The sequence below is a fragment of the Falco cherrug genome, chromosome 6 (genome assembly GCF_023634085.1).
Source record: "Falco cherrug isolate bFalChe1 chromosome 6, bFalChe1.pri, whole genome shotgun sequence".
Lineage (NCBI taxonomy): Eukaryota > Metazoa > Chordata > Aves > Falconiformes > Falconidae > Falco > Falco cherrug.
In genome coordinates, this window is record NC_073702.1 from 23,333,237 (window position 1) to 23,352,626 (window position 19,390).

Here is a 19,390-nt window from a genome sequence, read left to right on the forward strand (position 1 = left end):
CACCAACATACCATGTCTAAACATTCAGTGTCATCTCAATACCCACTGCAAGATGTCTAAATTGAAGAAAACTTTGTCCCTCAAGAAACTCTAAACTCAGCACAGTATGTTCTGACATCAAACTTTTTCCAAAGTGAATGTGTTCTAGTTAATTTTGCCATTATGCCTTCAATGAATGTTGTAGATTTGAAGAGAACTTACTTGCGATTTGTTTCTTTCCTTTCAATTAAACATGTTCCTTCCAGAGATACACCTGCAAACAGTCCTCGAGATTTGCAGTATGTATAGACAGCAGCAGAGCTTCTCAGGGCAACATCCCCTTCTAAGTTTCTAGAAGGAAAAACATTTTGATTGACATTCTTCAATATGGCTTTGCAACATGAACAGCAATTATCTTTTTATGTTAATCCTACCAAAAGTCAGCAAGAGCTTTACTTCCCTCTGTTCTTACAAACTCTACAGAATATATTCAAGTGGGCCAGACCTGAAATCTATTTTCAGTTCTTGTTTCAGACAGGACCCAGTTCAAGGTAATTTAAATTGTTTGGTAAGGTTTCCTCTGAAGCACAAAACAATGTTGCCTCATGTGAACACTTCACGTTAGAATTTCTCTTGCATTCAGTAGTCTAAAAATGGTTAACCTATGTTTTAATAATTTTTTAAAATGTTCTGATTATGTTTGTGGTGACTTGGAACTCTACTCAATATATCCAAATCCTCCTTGAGTTTATGGTGCCCAAAACAGCAAGTAAGGCCTTATCAGACCTCAACAGAATTGGAAGGTTACAAGTTTTGTCCTACATATGATCAGAAAATGTTTTCGGTCTGAAAATACCTCAGGCAGGCAGCCAGTCCAACCTCCTGCTCAAAATGGATACATCAAACTGATATCAGGTTGCTCTGGCCAGTTTTTGAAGACTTCCAAGGACATAGATTTCAGACATTCTGAGCAACCTGTGTCAGTGCTCAATTATACTAATGTTGAAATTTTTTTTCTCTCATATACAGTCAGAACCTTCCTTGTTTCAATTTATGACTACCATCTCTCACTGTCTTGCCCTGAACGTCAGTAAAGAATCGGTGTCTATCTTCTTGGTGATCCCCTGTTGGGAATGCAGTTCTCTTAGAAGACCTAAAGGTCTTCTCTCCTCCCAGGTTAAATAAGTCTCATTGTTCACGTGCTCTGTGTCGCTGGCCACCTTGATAGCCATTCACTGCATGCAATCAAGTTTATAAACACCTTTCTTGTACTGCAGGGACAGGACTGAGCACAATATTCTAGGCACAGTCTATGAAGTGCCAAGCAGAGGAAAAATCACTTGCCTTATCTCCTGGTTACAGCTCTGTTGATGCAGTTCCTTACACTGTTCACTGCCTTTCCTGTTAGGATGCACTGCTGGCTCAGCTTACTGTCACCAGGACCCCAGCAACTTCCCAACAGGGCAGCCACCCAGCCTGGCAGGCTCTGCCTATGTAACTGCAGAGGGTTCATCCAACCAAGGGTGCAGAACTCTGCATTTGTCCTTGTTTAATTTCATGAGGTTTCCTGTTAGATCTCTCCTCTACACTCTCTAGATCCATAGCTCTGAAGGATGGCCATACCCTGCAGTGTATTAGCTGCAACCCCCTGATTCAGTGTCATCCACAAACTTAGAATATTTTGCATCTGCTCCTCCAGATCACCGATAAAAATATCAAGCAGAGAGGTACAACATGAATCATTTACCACTACTCTTCAGGCCTGATGGTCTGGTTTTTCACGTGTTCGCTAGTCTGCCCCACCCTGACACTGCGGCCACAACGTCCCAGCTTGGACACAGAGATGTTGCAGAACAGCATACTGAACACCTTTGAAAGGCAGATGACATTCACTGCTCTCCCTGATCCACAGCTCTCTCTCTCATCTGTGGAATAGGTATCATCTTATCCTTTTATTTTGTCAGGAAAGGTGAAAAACTGCCAGTAAAAACTTAATCATTAAAAAAATAAAAGGCATAAGGAAGCACATGTCCCATGAGCACAGCCTGAGGCAACTGGGCTTGGTCAGCCTGGAGAAGAAAACACTTAGGGGGAATCTAACAGCAGCCTTCAAGTAGCTATGAAGAGGCAACCAAGAATATAAAGCCAGGCTCTGTACAGCAGTGTACAGTAGAAAGATAAAAAGCTGGACATGAATTGAAATGAGAAATGTTTTGACTGGATTTAAGGCAAAACTTTTCACCATGAGGACAGATGAACAGTAGAGCAGGTTGCCCAGAGAGCCTAAGCAGTCTCCATCTCTGGAGGTTTTTAAGACTCACTGAAATAAAGGCCTGAGCAACTTGATCTTCAAGTCGCAACAGACCTTACTTTGAGCAGGAGGCTGGAGTAGAAATCTGATAAGGTCCCTTCCAACTTAAATTATCCTATGATTATATCATCTCATCCTACAAAGCAAGCTAACTTTACTGCTTAAGGTTTAAAAGTAATTATTTGGTGTATTTTATTTACTATCAGGCAGACCTGCACAGACCCATAGGTTAATGGGAATAATAGGTTAGTCAGGCACAGTAGCACCCGTGCTCTTTATTGAGCCTGGCCAAGCAGTCTCCTGTCTCCCGAAAAAAAAAAAGACAACCTCAGAACACTTTCCTTCTTCTAATAAATGCCTTTATCAGGAAAGTGGAAAAAAAAACAAAAAAAAAGGCCACAAGTGACTGAAAAGGTGTAAACTACAGAAACAGTATGGTCCAGTCAACATACAGGTTGCCCAGGTTGTTTTGTAACATATCCAAAAAAGCCACATCAATACCTATGTATAGCTTTAAAAGCTATCTTCCATATTTAATTCTACCACATATATATATCTACCCTATATTAGGAAGCATTTTACTCACCTCCCCAGAGGTCCAATTGCCACAGTAAGATTTCCTCCAAGTGTAAGATTCCCTCCTTTGGCAAAAGCTTCTACTGCTCTTTCATGATTCAATATTATCACTAAGTCTGAAACCTATAAAATATCAAATAAAAATACTACGCTTTTTAAAGACGACCGTGAGAATGGCACAGGATTTTGCAGGAAAACAGGTGGGAGTATCGAAGATATTCCTTTCAGCAGATGAAAACTAGCTCCAGATTTATCAAGGGTTTAGTTCAAAGAGAATCTCTCATTCTCTCAGACAATTACTTCATTTCTTGTAAAAGTTTCTTTTGAAACAGTTTGATTCTTTTTCTGCAAGGTATTTTGAAACATTTTAAATCAAATTTGACTGAATTTTTTTTCAAGTGCTGATATGGTCAGTATGTGATAAACAACAGCTGCAACAGAAACCCTATTTTAATTCAAAATTTCCTAATTAATTGATTTTTATATTCTACACCTTTTTCAAACAGTTACAAAGGCATTTTCAGATGTGAAGAGGGATCACAGAAAATAATTTTGATCCTTCCATAATTGAATTAATAACAGCAAGACAAAACTTAGTAAACAGAAATTAGAAACAGTAATAAAACTCTCCTAATACTCTTTTCCCAAACTAGGAAGCATTTCAAAGACTGGAAAAGTCTTTCAAAAACAGGCATGATCCTCTAAAGATCACTCTGTCTTACCTGAAAGCTCAGTAAACACACTACACATATTAAACAAAATAAAAATACTGCATCAGTACCAGCCTGTTCGACAGAGTAGATTACACTTCTGTAGCTTACTGTGATAGATTATCTTTTCAACAATATCTTGACTACCCAAGGACTATTGTGCTTATCTTTCATCTGAAGGACTTGAACGGAAAGCCAGGTTCAGAAAAAACTTTCAACTTACCCCAAATTCCAAACAGTGATAGCAGGGAATAGAAGAAGAAATACCAGATTATTTGCAAATCAAGGCTGGCCCAAAAGTATTACACATAGTGTAAGAGAGGCCGTTGTTATCATCCCCCTAGTAACCTCCACCCCATCCCAAACAAAACATGGTTGACGAGCACTTTCTAAATCATCCAGGGATGGAGAGAAAATTTCATTCAGGATGCTGCTACCTCCCCTTACCCACAGCTAAAGCTAAATAAATCCATAGTAGGAAAACCTTCAAGGAAAGCATTTAGATAAAATTAGAGACCAATTTTAAAATTCAATTACCAAGTTGTTTACTATGACTTCTGAAATCTGTGATTTCCTTCTTGTTGTGTAAAACCACCCATAAGTACTGCTACAACTATGCCAACTATAACCTCTCCTACAGGAATAAAATTCAGCCTGTTTCTAGAAGGTTTAAGTTTATATATGACTAAAAGAATGCTGATATTGGACTCTTGGCTCCCAAGCCACTTAGTTATTTCTGAACAGCATCTCTTGTCTAGAACTAAGTAAGATTGTATTATAATAGTGCCAGCAAGGAAACAGTATTTTGTAAGCTGACTAAAATTTCCAGTGAAGGGCACAACATTGCTCAGAAAAAACCACCCTCTCAGCAATAGCTTCTGTATTGAAATTATTGAAGTATCAATAGTAAGTGCTTACATTATCTAAAATATCAGATAGAGATGACTAAAGTTTAATAATCAGAGCATGTGAAGAGTCTGTTTCATTGTCATAAAAGCAAAAGAAACCCAAACAAACCCTGGGCCTCAAACCCAATGTTTTGTAATGCATTCAGATTCTGTAGTCAGGAAAACCAAAGAAAAACCCTTACAAAAATTAATATTTTTGCATTCACAGCATCCTCCAAAAAGCGCATAGCAATAATGCCTGAGCTCACACAGTGAGCAATAAGAAGACAATAAAATACTGATCCGTTGCTCATTATGTGAGTGCCGCCTGACTGGCTGTCAGGACAGGGATAGCTGGTTAGTGGTAGGAGACACACTGGGAACTGGTGTGGACCACCCCGATCAGCTATGCATGGATTCTGCTGAAGAGCTGAACACCCACAGCAAGAGAACTTGATGGCAGCATACTGTTACTTTGATTTTCTCTGGGAATCAGAACAGAAGCTGAACAGAAAGAAAAAAGGACAGGACTGAAGGCTAGGTGGGAAACAGGAGAAGCAAACAAGGGTGAAGGAGCTGTGAGGAAGAAGAGACGAGAAACAGAGGAAAAACACTGTCAGGGCTCAGATCAATAGTATTTCTCCGAACAGGCTGAGAATCCCATACTTAAACCATTTCGGCTGGCTGAAGAATGGCTTATTTTCTGTAGCATTCCTTCAGAGGAGGCACCATCAGTTTTGGTGCTTCCAGACAGAAGGGTGAAGTCACAAGTTTGAGTGGGAAATGCAAGGGGTACAATAACATTAGCTAGGCTTCATTCTACTCCACCTTCAATTCTTTCACTGTTTTTTTGCAAGATGGAGTCCTCTTTAACAAAGCATTTGATACAGTATGAAGCACAGGATATTTTTAATTAGCTCCAGTTGGATTTTATGTGAACAACTACAGGAAGCTTTCCATCAGGGAAAAACTCAGTCTGCTAGAAGTGAGAAATTGAGGAAATAGCTGTTATGTCACTTCATTTAAATCTTTCCAAGCAATTAGACTGATAGTATCAAACCCCTTATTTTGTTTGTCTTGTATAAATGATTTCTACAACAGCTTTTTTTACACAAATATTCTGCTACTTCCCCAACTTTTAGATCTTTGTCAATGCATTTTAAATTCTTGCAAAAAAGTTACCAACAAGTATTTCAAACGCAAAATTGTACCTCAATTCCAATTTCAAATCCACCACCAAGGCCAGCAATTCCTATCGCAGAAGGAGCAGACCAGGCTGTCACACAAAACAAGACAAATACACATACTTTTTACCATGTTACAAGAAATACTAATTTTATTATTACAGTAGAAAAGTGCTAACAAATTCTCTATTTAAAACTATGTTCAAACCCACTACAATGGAATCACGTAACTATACTGGTTTATCCCACAAGAAGGAATTAAGGAGTACAAGCTTTCATGATCGAAACAAGTCTTTGTTACAAATAATTTATCATAGTTGTCCACATTGGATATAATTCATTCTTCTAATGAGTTTTAAACTATATGCTTTTAGATTTTGTCTTTTTCTGCAAAGATACTGAAAGCATTTATATCTGGTCAAAAGTAGGTATAAAATTTTGAAAATAGCTTTCAAGCCAAACATTGTCATCTACTGACTTGATTCCTGACACAACTCATTTTATGCTATGAAAATAAACTATAAAGAAATTTTCTTTTCATTCTCCCATGAAGTACGAAAGGAAAACATCCACTTACTTCCATTAGGAAGACGAGCTAATACAATTCCACTTCCACCTCGAGCTGTCACCAAAAATCCAGCTTTGATAACGGACAAAACTGCAAGGCCTTTGGCTTTTGCTATCACATGAGCTGAAACAGCAAAAGCATTTATTCAAGATCTTGCAAGAGAAGTTCTAAGAGAAGGGAAAATAAAACTCTACATTTAACAATCTTGAACATATGAGTCAAATAACTGAAGCAAAAGCTTAAAGAAAACTGCAAAAAACCTGAACTGATTATGATGACTACTCCACAGTCAATCACAAAGCTAATCACAAGTCACATCAGCCTGCACTGATCTCCACATCATCACAACTGCTTCACCTATTCCGGTTAGCTCATACTGAATTAGTTTGCTTATTGCCACGAACACTGTATGTGAGTACCTTTAACAAGATAAACAGGCAGTGAATAGTTGACATCCACGTCTCTACAGTTTTTTGCAGGAGGGGATTCTGAATTTAAATCACAGTGACACATAGCAGCCTAATCAGCTTATACCATTAGACAATGTTTGTGGCAAATAGTGTCATCATCCTGCAAGTCTCATTACAAACCTTCTGGTACATAATAGTTATAAATGCAAAGCCACAAACGGCAACACCAGATGAAGGAAGTTACTAGGAGAAACACAGTACAACAATTGCAAAAATAAAGATGACAGCAGCAAATGAGAGTACTTAATTACTATCATAGGAGAAATATACCCTCATCTCTTTCTTTCAACTTATTTTCATCTAGCCAATTCTAATAAACACAGATATTCAAGAATTAGAGCTACAATTCCAGGTTTTCTCTTAAGAACAGATATTCACAGGGTGAGCATGTCCATCCACCGCTCAGGGAAGCCTTTCTGTGCAGATACCCTGTGGCTGTTAACATGCAAAAGATCTCTCCCAGTAAGTAATGTCTGCCTAGAGCATGGCAAACTGAACCCCTTCCAAAATGTTTTCACAAGTTATGGCACCCCAGATCTTCATTCCTCTCTATGTTATGGTCAGTGAAAACAGAGGGAATTGGTAGAGAGACCATGAGTGCAACACAGGGGAGTGCCGGAGGTTTTAGCTGAATAAAAACATTTTCTTTACTCACGAGGTATGATTTTATCAGGTCCATTTCTGGAAGTTATTTCTGTAAATTCTCGTAATATTTTGGCTGCCTTTTTAGCTTCTGACTTCAGGTTGGAAGGTATAGGGTTATTCACTGTAAAACACAAAAGAAATAAGAAATTGTATCTATGGTCAGTTCAGGATAGCTTACATAAAAATAAAACAGTGTAATTTAGATGGGAAAAGTGATTTTTTACAAATAGAGAGTAACCCAAACGAACGGCAAAACAGCAAATGTAAGTAATGATCTTCTGCATCAGATCCACATTTTGTCTCTGATTGCTGTAACAGAAGACACCACTAAGGAAGAGCACACAAGCCCGGTTCTGTTCTGCAATCTGTTCCTGTTGTACTTCCTAAGAACCCACACTGGTTAACAGCAAGGATATTGGAGATACATCCTCAGTTGTTCCTGTCACTATTTATTTATTGGCTTATTGCATATGAATTTGTCTAATAACTTCTCAAACCTGCTGATACTCTTTGCCTCCAGAATTCCTGCAGCAGTGGTTCACTTCCTGCTACTTAAAGAATACTTGATCTATTCAAAATTAATCTAGTAGTTACAGCGAATGCCTGCTTGTTCAAATCTCATGAATTCTGGTGAACAGCTACTGCATTCAACTTATCCACTACCTTCATGCTCTTACAAATATCCACAGCCCTGCACAGCCTTATCTACTTCTTCAGGAGTCCCAGCTTTCTTATCTCAAGGTAGGCTCCATCACTCTGATCACTCTAATTGCTCTTCTCTGTACCACCACAAACTCTGCTGTCCTTCAAAATGGTAACTGTTGACCAATGAACACCAAAAGGCTACCATCTCTTCAGACTTCTCTTACAGAGCTAAACTTGCAGCATGTTCTGAAAGTGAATAAAATTCTGTTTCAGACCAAGAAGTTTCCTTTAGAAATCTGCTTCCTGCTGAAGGGCTTATAATTTTTTTTCTCTCCAGTGTGATGCAGCGTAATCACCTCTGTAGATTTTGACTGAAGAAAAAGCAGGTATTAGGGACAGATTATATTTGCTTTATAAAGTTGTAAACTACAGTAGAAAACACAAAAAAAAATCTTGAAATTTACCCTCCAAATCCACAAGATCATAAATTCTACAGAAGACTGCTGTCACTAATCAACTACTGAACAGAATATAAGATATTCATGTTCTGCAACAGTAGAAGTATCACTTTATGTATGTATAGTAATGTTTCACCTCTAGATTTGCAAAAAGAGGCCTTAGTGTAGATAAAAAGATATGAGTTAGCCTTAATTTCTACATCTACTAAACCCCCTCAAAGCTATCACTTAAATTATTCTTGTTTTCCTGTCTGGACATATCAACACCCACCATTTCCAAGTTTATCAGCAACAAATCGTCCCAGTAACACATGAATATATTGTCAGACCAAAGAGGCATCTAGCCTCATGCCGTGTCCCTGAAAAGAATTAGCAACAGCATATTCATAAAATTCCACTGTTCTTAAAATCACAAAAAACATAGAAAAGACCATGCAATGAGAAAAAACTCAGTTAAAAGTGGCCTCATTTTTAAAATTGGTGTTCCCTGAATATTCATTCACCTCTTCACTCTGGGCAACATTCCCACCCATAACCAAGAAGGTGCGATTAAATAAATGAAGCTTGGACAGTAATTCAGCTCAGAGTAAGTGAAATGTTCAGCGGCAAGTCAGCCAAGTTTCTGTCCAGGCTCCACTGACTAGAATAAGAATTACACCTCTACTTTTCACAGTGAAGTATATTCTTTTAGTATGTTCTCCAAGCAAGAAGGAAGATTCCCAGAATATGAGATTTTGACAGCTGAGTCTCTGAACTAATTTCCCTGTGAAAGCTTCCAGCAACATTCAGCTTTAGTGAAAATGCGGCAGGTTTAACATTGGAGAGTTTGAAGTGACAGCAGGCATCACAAGGTTGTGCAGAAATACCAGTCTCTCTGGGAACAGGAGAAAACAGACGCAAAATGCAAAAAGAAAAAAATGCAAAAGTGTCTAAACTCTATTGCAGGAACAGAGAGACGACACACTAATTCTATCTCTTAATTATCCCTTCTGTTTTCAGAAAGCTAAGATGATGGCCAAGTCCCTGTGTGTGAAAGCGCAGGGGAAGGTGAAGCTCTAAGACCTCAGGACCTTCTGAAAAAGCTATTGGCATGTGCATTGTCTCTGACTGTTATGGCACTAAAACTGTAAGCGCGGCCGCTCCCGCCGCCCCGGCCATGGCCAGGGACTACGATCACCTCTTCAAGCTGCTCATCATCGGCGACAGCGGTGAGGGCGGGCGGCGCCGCCCGGGGGCGGGGGTAGGCCTCTGGCAGGGTGGCCGCCCCTCGCCAGCTTGCAGGAGTTTTGAACGTGTGTTTCTTCCTTGGTTGGTCGGGCGGGAACCTGGCTACGCAGTCACAGCAAGATGAAGAGACCAGTGTAACTCAAACAAAACATGAACAGACAATTGCTTTTGGTAGATCAACAAACCAGGCTGGAGTAAATGTCTCCATTACTTCTGTGGTTTGTACTTGACATTTCATTTTCAAGGTCAGGGGGGAAACATTACGAGCATGTTGTAAGAGAAAAACAGGAAGATTTTTGCTTTTGTGTGGAGATATATTGTGGTAGTCACAAAAAGCATGTTGCAACACCATTCTTCTCAAAAAGGCATGAATAGTATGCTTTTAGCATGTTATAACTTACAATTAACATTGTAACACACAGTGCATGTCCATTTGCATATCAAGTGAACACTTTTGTATGAAGGTTTTCACTTAAACTATTTTCTATGTCTAGAGGTCTTGATTTTGTGGAGGGTCACCTACCCAGTCTACCCAAGACACACATTTCTTGGTACTTAATTATTCTTATGGTTCAACATGATTTAAAGTGGAAGATAAGCTTCATTTTAACGGTGGTAATATAGACAGTTACATGCCTGACCTTGCAGGACTCCTGGCAAAGTGATCAAGACAATGAAAATAAGACATGTGTACAGCAGAGATAAAAAACATTGAGAAGATAAAAACTTTACGTAGCAAAAGCAAGCATTATCCAGGTTCTAGATTAGAGAGAAATAAAAATCTTCTCCTCTCATTATCCTCTTCCTCATCTTTGTATGCATTCCTTCCTCCCCTTTGCTTCTCTTTGGCCAATCTCAGAATTTGGAGGAAAACCTCCAATTCATACTTCTTATTACTAAAAAGGGGGAAAAAACCACAAGTTCTATTTCAAGCAGATAAGAAGATAAATCCCTTAGCAAAGTCCATTGAAAAAACATGGGATGCTTTCAGACCTAAAAGTCTGCAAACAAAAAGAGATTAGTAAAAACACTGGGAAAAAAATAATTGCTTTACAGTTTTCATATGCATTTTCAGATTCAGAATTGCTTCAGAAAGATTTGATGGTTACCAGAAGACAGTGTGTGCATGTTTATGTGCGTGCAGGAGTTCCCGTTTCATTGAAGACAATTCAAAGCTGAACTTCATGAGCCAGTAAAAGTAATAGTTACCACCTCACTGTTCCTTCAACTCTCAATACATAACTGGTTTCAAAATCAGGTTTTGGTTGCAGCTTAGGGCAGGAGGAAGAAAGTAACCCTTTTTGGTGTTTACTTCGAAAGTTTCACAAGATACCTAGGAAGACTCAATGACTTCCCTACCTCACTTATTTTTATCCTGTTGTTGCTATTTAGGATGAAATTAAGAAATTTTTTTGGCTGGGTTGGTTTTTTTGGGTTTTTTTTTTGTTTTGTTTTTTGTTTGTTCGGTTGGGTTTTTTTGGTTACAATGAGGATGGTGTTATTATGAACAGGTTGCCCAGGTAAACGGCACATGACCCATCCCTGGAAACATTCAAGGTCATGTTGGACAGGGCTCTGAACAACCTGATCTAGCTGAAGATGTTCCTGTTCATTGCAGGGGGGTTGGATTAGATGACCTTTAAAGGTCCCTTCCAACCCAAACTATTCTATGATTTATCTGCACTAGAACTCGAAACATGGTATTCCCAAATGCAAATTTTGCACAGAAAAATGGTGTTACTCAAGCAAACTGAAAATTATGTATTTCCCCTCCAATCCCTCTAAAAGGGTATATTTTTTTGTGCCAAAGGGGGGTTCCTTTATCAGTATTGATTAGGAGAGATGGAGAGAGATCCCTCATCCAACTGTACACTGCAACAGTATGCACAAGAATAACCTAACTTCCCATCCTCAAAATCACGGCAGAAACTTCACTTTCTCTCTGTATTATTTGTTTCCTACATCAATATTGTTTCTGCATTCCCTGGGTATCTACATACATTCACACTTCCATTGTCCCTTGCTTCTTCCCTTCCTGCCACAGACTGAAGCAATGCAGGATTATTTTGCCGGACTAAAAGAGCAGGAGGGATTTGACAACAACATTCTGCCAGTTACTTTGCCTGGAGCCAGATTTGTGTGCTTTCAGAAGTGGGCTAAGAAATGGGTGGTATTTCTAAAGCACAGTAGAAATACATAGGGGAAAAGAGAGAAGGAAAAAGGGAAGAGGTTGAACACACTGCCACCTGAAGAGCTCAAAGCTACACCTCATAAAGAAGGGTTACAAAGTAAGATGACTTGCATCCAGACTTTAATTTAGACAGCAACAGGTATGGAAATTAAAGTGACCTTAATTGGCAAGCAAGCATGGCACAGAAGAGGTTTAGTAACAATGGACAGTATCAACAAGCCAACTGATTAACACTTCAGTTGCTGAAAACCACCACAGTTACTCAAAGTGGCTACCATATGATTCTTTCCAGAGTGGCTCATTTTGAGTTCCTTTACTTACTTCTATAATGTTACACAGTTACTAAGGAACTGGCAGGATGCCTACAGGGGTCTGGAGGAACTGATGACAAAACAAGTCCACACCCTAATCTTAATTATGTATAATATGATGCTTGGTGAAGCTCAGCTAGACTCCCATTTTGCTAATATTACTAGAGCCATAGCAAAAGAAATGTAGTATTTTTGTCACTGAGGAACGGGAGAGATTTGGCTCTCCCTCTTTGGCTATGCCACATGAGAATTTGTTGACAGAATCCAAGTTCAAATAAGGACACAGACAACAATCAACACTAAAAATGCCAAGTTTAATGGTTAGCTATGTAGCATGGGTGAGGCCTCACTCTTACTATTAAATTTTAGATCAATCTGCTCCGTAAAACTTTGTCCAAAGGCAAAGCACATAATGCTTTTTCAGTAAAAACCTAGTAAGTAGAAAATTGCACAAAAATGCCAAAGAATTAATAGCTAGCTATTTACATTTTTAAGGAGAAAAAAAAGGGAAGTACAGGGAGGTGTGCACTATAAAATGGTGGTATCTGTCTCAAAATACGATAGAAATAAAATTGCTAAAGATTATAGTTAAGGTTAGGGACAAAGTTGTGTTTGTATGTACTTTAATCAGACCAATTTTAAAACAGACAACCAGAAGTAGAATTTCTGTGACATCAAAAATGGTTTAAACTTCTGTTCACCTATCAAATTGTCCTCCCTCTCCCTCAAGCTTACTTTAGGATTTGAACTGTAAAATTATTTTCCTAAAAACCGATTTAATATTGCAAGTCTATTGAACAGATGTTGTAGAAATATCTGATTTTAATAAAAATACTGTTTGAAATCTTTAGAAATAAGCAGAAGTGCCATGTTCCATTTACCCCTTCAAGAACACAAGGAACAATCCTGTAGCACTGTCTTCACTATTAGCTTTTAAGTATGCATCTATAATTGTCTGTTTTGTATTCAAGTAATGCTCAGGAAAGAGGTAACCAGGAGCAATACGACAGTAGTATCTATCAGGAGGATACACTGACTGATGTATTTGGAATGCCATGACCAGCAAATGCTCAGCTGGGAGCAAGCTTCATTTGGACTCCTGCTTGTTGTTGAAAGAAGAAGATGTTGAGCATATGTGAGTCAGCAAACACAAACCCCATGGGGGAATATCACACCAAAATTGATTAACTGCTTAATTTGTAAGCTGATGAGGCAAGTGCGTCAGCCTCTAATTTACATTCTGACTAACAGTAATAATGTGTTGGCTGAACATTTGGTGAAATTATCTGAGCAAGGTGTAATAAAGAATAAATAAAGCCTTTTTACTTAAAAGCTCTAATTCTGATATAATCAAAATGCTGCTGAATATGAACAGATGAAATAAAGCGTGGTGGCGTTATGAGAACCTGAACATCAAGAGTACAGTTTCAAAGAAGGTCGATGGTACAGTGGAGAAAAAGCCTCATATGCAGATTTCAGATATATATGTTGCACATGTATGTATGAGCTTTGAAGTATTTGGTGGAAGGCAGTTTGGGGCTTTTTTGGTTACAAAAGGAAGAAAAAACAATGGCAAATACCTTTTACAAGGCTCAGTAATTCAGCCTTCGCTTTCACTTCACTGAAAAGCACAGAAACAGCACAAGAATACATTAAAGCATCGCTGATTTGCAAATACCCATGGTTAAAGCAGCAACATCAATACTGAAAAGCTTGTATGAACAGAGAACATTCAAAATTATGATTAAGAACATTCACAAACATGAGAACTAGCCCAGTCAAAGAAGAACGTCTAATGAGACAGAAAAACCTGAAAAGCAAGACATTGCAGTGTTGGAAAAGAGCCTAAACAAGATATTTCAATTGAGAATTACAGCTGAATGCAATTTTGGTTTCAGAAATGTGTAACATTGTGGTACTGTGGTAGCCAGCGTTAGCCTTGGGATCCATCTGGTACTTGGAATTCCTAGAACGACGTGTGAGACGTGTTTCAAAAGTATTTTACCTAACTTAAAGAAAAAAGTAGCGTTGAGTTATGCCAGGGTACAAGTAGGACAGCAGGAACTACACGGCCTTGCAGAGTTGGCAGCTGAGCTGTACTGGAAGACTAATGTGTGCTTTCACAACCTTAAAGATTTTTGTAAATTAGCGTAACTACTCTTTCCTCCTTCCCTACCCTGGATAACAAGAAGTTTACTGGATGGCACTGCATTAAGCTGCTGCTGGTAGGGAAGGGAGAAGAGAGCAGAAAAGTCCACAGAACCTGCAGCCTTCAGCATACAGAAAACAAGGAGGTGGAAGTATTTTAAGGTTGACCCAAGACTAATGGAAATATAAGAACAAGGAGATTTTTCTTTGCAAACACTGCATTGAAACCAAAATGGTGCTTACAAATAAAGGTGAAAATTTAAAAAAAACAAAAACCAAACACTCTTACCCATGTTAAAACCAGCTTGTTTTTCCTTGTTTCACCTGCAATAACCTGCTAAAGTTAGCTGTTAATGACAGCCTGTGCACAGGGTAAACCGCATCAGCATACTAAAGTTACAACTACATTCAGCCGTCAAGAACTCAAGTATGAAAAAGGAATGCCACATAAAATAGCACCTTCTCTAAAAGGAAAATAGCCAGTTATATTTCTCAAAGACAAGAATCTCACAGACATTTCTATCACTACATGAAGCTATTTAGTGTTTTGAAGATTTATTTTTTTTTATTGAATTGGGGAGAGGGTTATAATAACAAACCATTCTTAAATTTATGAGGTTTGCATTTCCAAAATTACATATATATATTTACATATTTAAATCACAGCAATTTGAGGAGGGAGAGAATTACAAATGCCATTTTAAAGATTAGTACTTCTGAAAACCTGTACGGAATCTTGCATTGCATCTGTATGTTTATTCCAAGACAGAAAAGAAGTCAGACAACGATGATGGGAAACCCAGTCATCAACATTTGGATTTTGGTATGCAAATACGCAGTATGAAGTCAACCCAAACCCTACAGAATCACACGTCTTTATTCAAAAAAGACCAACTTAAACACAGAAGCCTTTCCATTTATGGAAATGAAATAATGGAGACAGACAGTAGATTTCTTCCTTTGTTGTCATCTGTGGGTTTTGGATTTTGGTGGGTTTTGTTGTATGTTTTGGTTTTGTTTTTTTTTTAAACCCGGTATTATTGTGAGTTATGGAAATCAAAATACCTCTGAAGATAACCTGAAGGAAGACAGTATTATTACAAGCATGTAACTGTGGTAACTCTGAACCTGGAGAGGGAAACTGCTTCACCCCCAACTTCCTGCACTTGTGCACTTGTACTGCTTTTATGATTAGCTGGTATTTCAAGGCCAATTGCTCTCTGCAGCCTTCACAAGCACCTCACTTTGACTTTGGGCTTTCTGCTATGACTGTTTTAAAGGAGAAAACTTCCTTTCTGGTCAAGTTTTTAGACTGTTTTCCTCAAAGCACAGGATGTTGTAAAGTCAAGCTTAGAGATATAAACTAAGATGTTAGCTGATGACCTTTCTGAAGGCAAAGCAAAATTTCTTTGAAATGCAGTAACTACACAAAATAACACATCCAAAAACAGCCTCTGCAGAGACTAAGCTTATCTAAATAAATCAAATTGTATGGAATATGATAAAAGTATTTATGTCTGTTACCTTTGTCAGTGTGAATATTGTCAGGCATAGTGTCCAAAAGCATACAGGATTTTTGGTCAGCTGCTAGTGTTGGCAAGCTGCCTTTTCAGATTTTGCTACCTGTTATGTATGGCAGCTCAATATTTTTCATACGGAATACCCATGTCATTAAAGCTTAAAAACCCCCACAACGTGCAACCCCCCCAAAAAAACCCAAAACCCACAAACCAACAAACCAACCAAAAACCTCACAGTTTCATTGTGTGCGTATTTTTTATTTTAGTTTTCTGAACAAAGAGGAAAGGAATTAACTAATCCAAACACCAAGTGTATCACTTGGTAACTCAATGAATATCAGTCCTCAATCCCACAACTATTTCCTTGAGAAAAGTCAAGGAATTTGAAAATAAAAAAACCCCAACCAAACCTGTAACACACAGAAACATCCACATTATCAAAAGCGTTTGATGAGTTGGGTTCCCAGCAGTTTTTGTACTGAGGTCAGTTTGGAGGAAATTCTAATTTGAGATGCTGAATTTCCTCTTATCTCCTAGAAGGATGAACTTTCTGATGAGAGCTGGAATACATGAGGTTAAAATCATACTGACATAGCTGAACAACGCACTTCAAAGAAAAAGGTATTCCCTTTGTATATGCAAGGTGTTTCAACTAGGTAATGCCTCTTTATTTCTAAAGGACCTGTTGCATGTGAAGACAGTCACTACCTGCCTGAGGTAACAGCTGAATCAGAGGATTTGTTCCAAAGAGCACATCAGACATCTGTTCAACTGCACGGGAGGCAGAGCAGGAGAAAACCTGTAGCTACAAGTCTTCAAAATCCTTGTAACTTTTAGCAGTTACATGACTGCTAAAATCCCAAGTCCACAGTTCTACAACTTGAGTTGTAGCCTTTGTACTATGACAGAGGATAAACCCAAGGGGCATGGGGAAGAAATCACTCAGTTTGTAGAAAGTCAGAAAACTACATGTTCAAGAATACAGAGACAGTTGTGTGCTCTACAACATACACCGAAGGCCGAGTTACCCTGGGGGCTGTCTGAGACTAACAAGCGAACTCTTACAAGAATTTGTACTATGAGAATTGCAGGCTTTTGCTCAAAACATGCCACCGCATCTATCCACCCTGCCACCCAAGCCCTGGAAAACTGTTGACCTAAAACACTTCTAGCAAGTCTTTCATATGCACTTGTAGTATGTTTGATGTGCAAACATTGGTACCAAAGGGTCTGGGTGCTGCCCACCAAGCAAGGCAAGTAGCATGACCGAAGCTAAGTCAGAGTTAGGAATTCAGTTCTGCCTATTTCTCCTCATGTTACTACAAGAGCTGGTATGGTATGTGAAATTTAGACAGGGGGGTAAGGGGAAAATCCCAAAGGGAATCCCAGCTTTCGCTCTCTAACTCTATTTTAATCACAAAGAATACACTTCAAGACAATCCAAACAGGTAAACAAGTACATTAACTTTTGTACAAGAAAGCTTTAACTAAAACAAAGCTGTGTTTTTTATAAAACCCTAAAAGCCATCTTGTTCATGTTCTCACCAGGGACAGAAGCACAGAGAGAACAAAAATGTTAGACTACAACTCCAACGTGCACTACAATAATAACTATGTGAAAAATATGTGGGTACCTTAAAACATTCCAGCTACTTCCTGCAGAATAAATATTTAAAACTTTATCAGTAAGACTGTCACTATCATTCAGACCCTCTTATTTCATCATTTCATAGATGTCCCACTTCCCTATGTGCATTCAAAGTAGTTACTAATTCCCAAAATGAATTAATTTCTACAATTATTCACACAGGAAACATTTGTTCAAACTAAAAGGAATAAGCATTAAAAAAAGAGAAGTCTAAGTGCTTGGCATTTATTAGTCAAGAGTTTGAAGAGCCCTAGTTCTATCTAAACTCTTTGACTGTCTTGTTCACAATAAAATTTCTCTCCCACAGGGTCACCCAGTGTATCTTAGCAGCCTCACATTACAGGCTCTTTTACAACAATGTAATGGATATTTTTAAAAAAACCACCATAATATAGACAGCTTAGCACATGAGAAATAGTAATTTTTAGTAGTGAGAAACTATGATACAACACAAACAGTGAATTCTGTTAAAGTTCATTTCAAAGGTATGAAATTGATGTTAACTGAAGAAGGTACACTGACTCTTCCATTACTGAGGGCTGAGAATGCAGAACAATGCTTAAGATAATCCTGCACACGACACAGAAAAATGAAATACTTTGAGTCAAAGTTAAAGCTTGGCACATACCTACACGTAACATACATACATACAAATACCATTTTTCATATGAACTCTAGAACAGTCTTTCAAAGCACTCACTTCTATGCACAGCCATGCTTTCCCCTGACACACAAATACACGGAAAGGTGGTGGTAAATTTGCTTCCTATATTGACACCTCAAGGTGCTCCACTTGATAGAAAGCAGGAATAAAGGCACTCAGCACTGCTCAGGTTATACAATGTGGCAGAGCTACATGCGAGAATTTTACAAGCAACCCATCTTGCCATTCTCTCCTCCACCGAGGCAACATCTGATGCCATGGCACCCTTCTGACACCCCCCTTGACGCTCCTGGCACCCACAAGCTGACCTGCGCCATAGCAGGGTGCTGCAGTGCGTATGGGGTACTCTGCATAACGAATCAAGGTTTCTGTTTACAGATTATTTCCACTGCAAAGTAAAATAAATATTTAAAAAATGCAGTTGCACAACTGCGCTTACAAAAAAAAATAATGGCGAAGTATGCAAAAAGCGATGTATGCATGCCAGCATATATAGTCACATGAAATGTGCTATTTGTTCAATTCCACAGAAAATATGTTATATACTGTTTTGGGGTTTTAACAGTTAGTTAGCCATCACTTTCATTTGAAAGTTAACAGATTTGACACAAAATTTAGTATGTGATGTTTTTATTTAACGTCCAAAGCGCTGCATCTTAACTGAAAAACCAGGCAAACCAGTCTTGGGAGCAGCAAAGGAATCCTGCCAGGCCCAGCCCCGCCAGCCCCAGGAACCCAGCCAGGCGCAGAATGGCCCAACAGCTGAAGCCAGATACAACAAATAAGCAAACAAACCAACCAACCCCACACCCACCCCCCCCCAAAAAAAAAATTCAAAAAAAACCCCAACCCCCCCAAAAATCAACAGCCTGGAAACGCAAGCGACGAGTGCGTGTGCTCAGCTTCGCCAGCAGCCTGCTGAGGCCAACAACGTACTCGACGCTTCTTAGGTTTCTGCACGCAGGACGCGGCACATGCCCAGCACCGGACAAGAGGCGGCATTAGCTGGGACACCAAGCGCTGCTCGCAGTAGGGGACCGCGTCTGCTTAACTGCGGGGAGAACCCGCCCGGCTCGGGGCGCCGGAGCCCCGGAGGCGGCAACGCCAGCGGCGCGGAAGGGGCCGGCCGGCCTCGCTCCGCCCTGCGCCCGTCCGCAGGCTGCCGCGGCGGGGTCCCCCCCGCCATGCCCGCCCGGGGGCTGCCGCGGCGGGGTCCCCCCCGCCATGCCCGCCCCGGGGGCTGCCGCG

The 19,390-nt window shown here is 39.3% G+C and overlaps 1 protein-coding gene across 3 annotated transcripts in view; it reads right to left on the reverse strand.

Annotated features, from left to right (window-relative positions):
* SH3YL1 (SH3 and SYLF domain containing 1) overlaps positions 1-19,390 on the reverse strand; it is a 50,210-nt gene that overhangs the window by 30,437 nt on the left and 383 nt on the right. For 2 of the 3 annotated variants that reach the window (XM_055713108.1, XM_055713106.1), the window contains exons 2-6: positions 7,341-7,451; positions 6,225-6,338; positions 5,675-5,739; positions 2,877-2,989; positions 202-330 (exon numbers count right to left, since the gene is read on the reverse strand). In XM_055713108.1, coding sequence (XP_055569083.1) covers positions 202-330; positions 2,877-2,989; positions 5,675-5,739; positions 6,225-6,338; positions 7,341-7,451 — 532 coding nt within the window. Of the gene's footprint in view, positions 1-201; positions 331-2,876; positions 2,990-5,674; positions 5,740-6,224; positions 6,339-7,340; positions 7,452-19,078; positions 19,340-19,390 lie in introns of those variants that run through there. The other variant, XM_055713107.1, reaches the window with a different exon arrangement.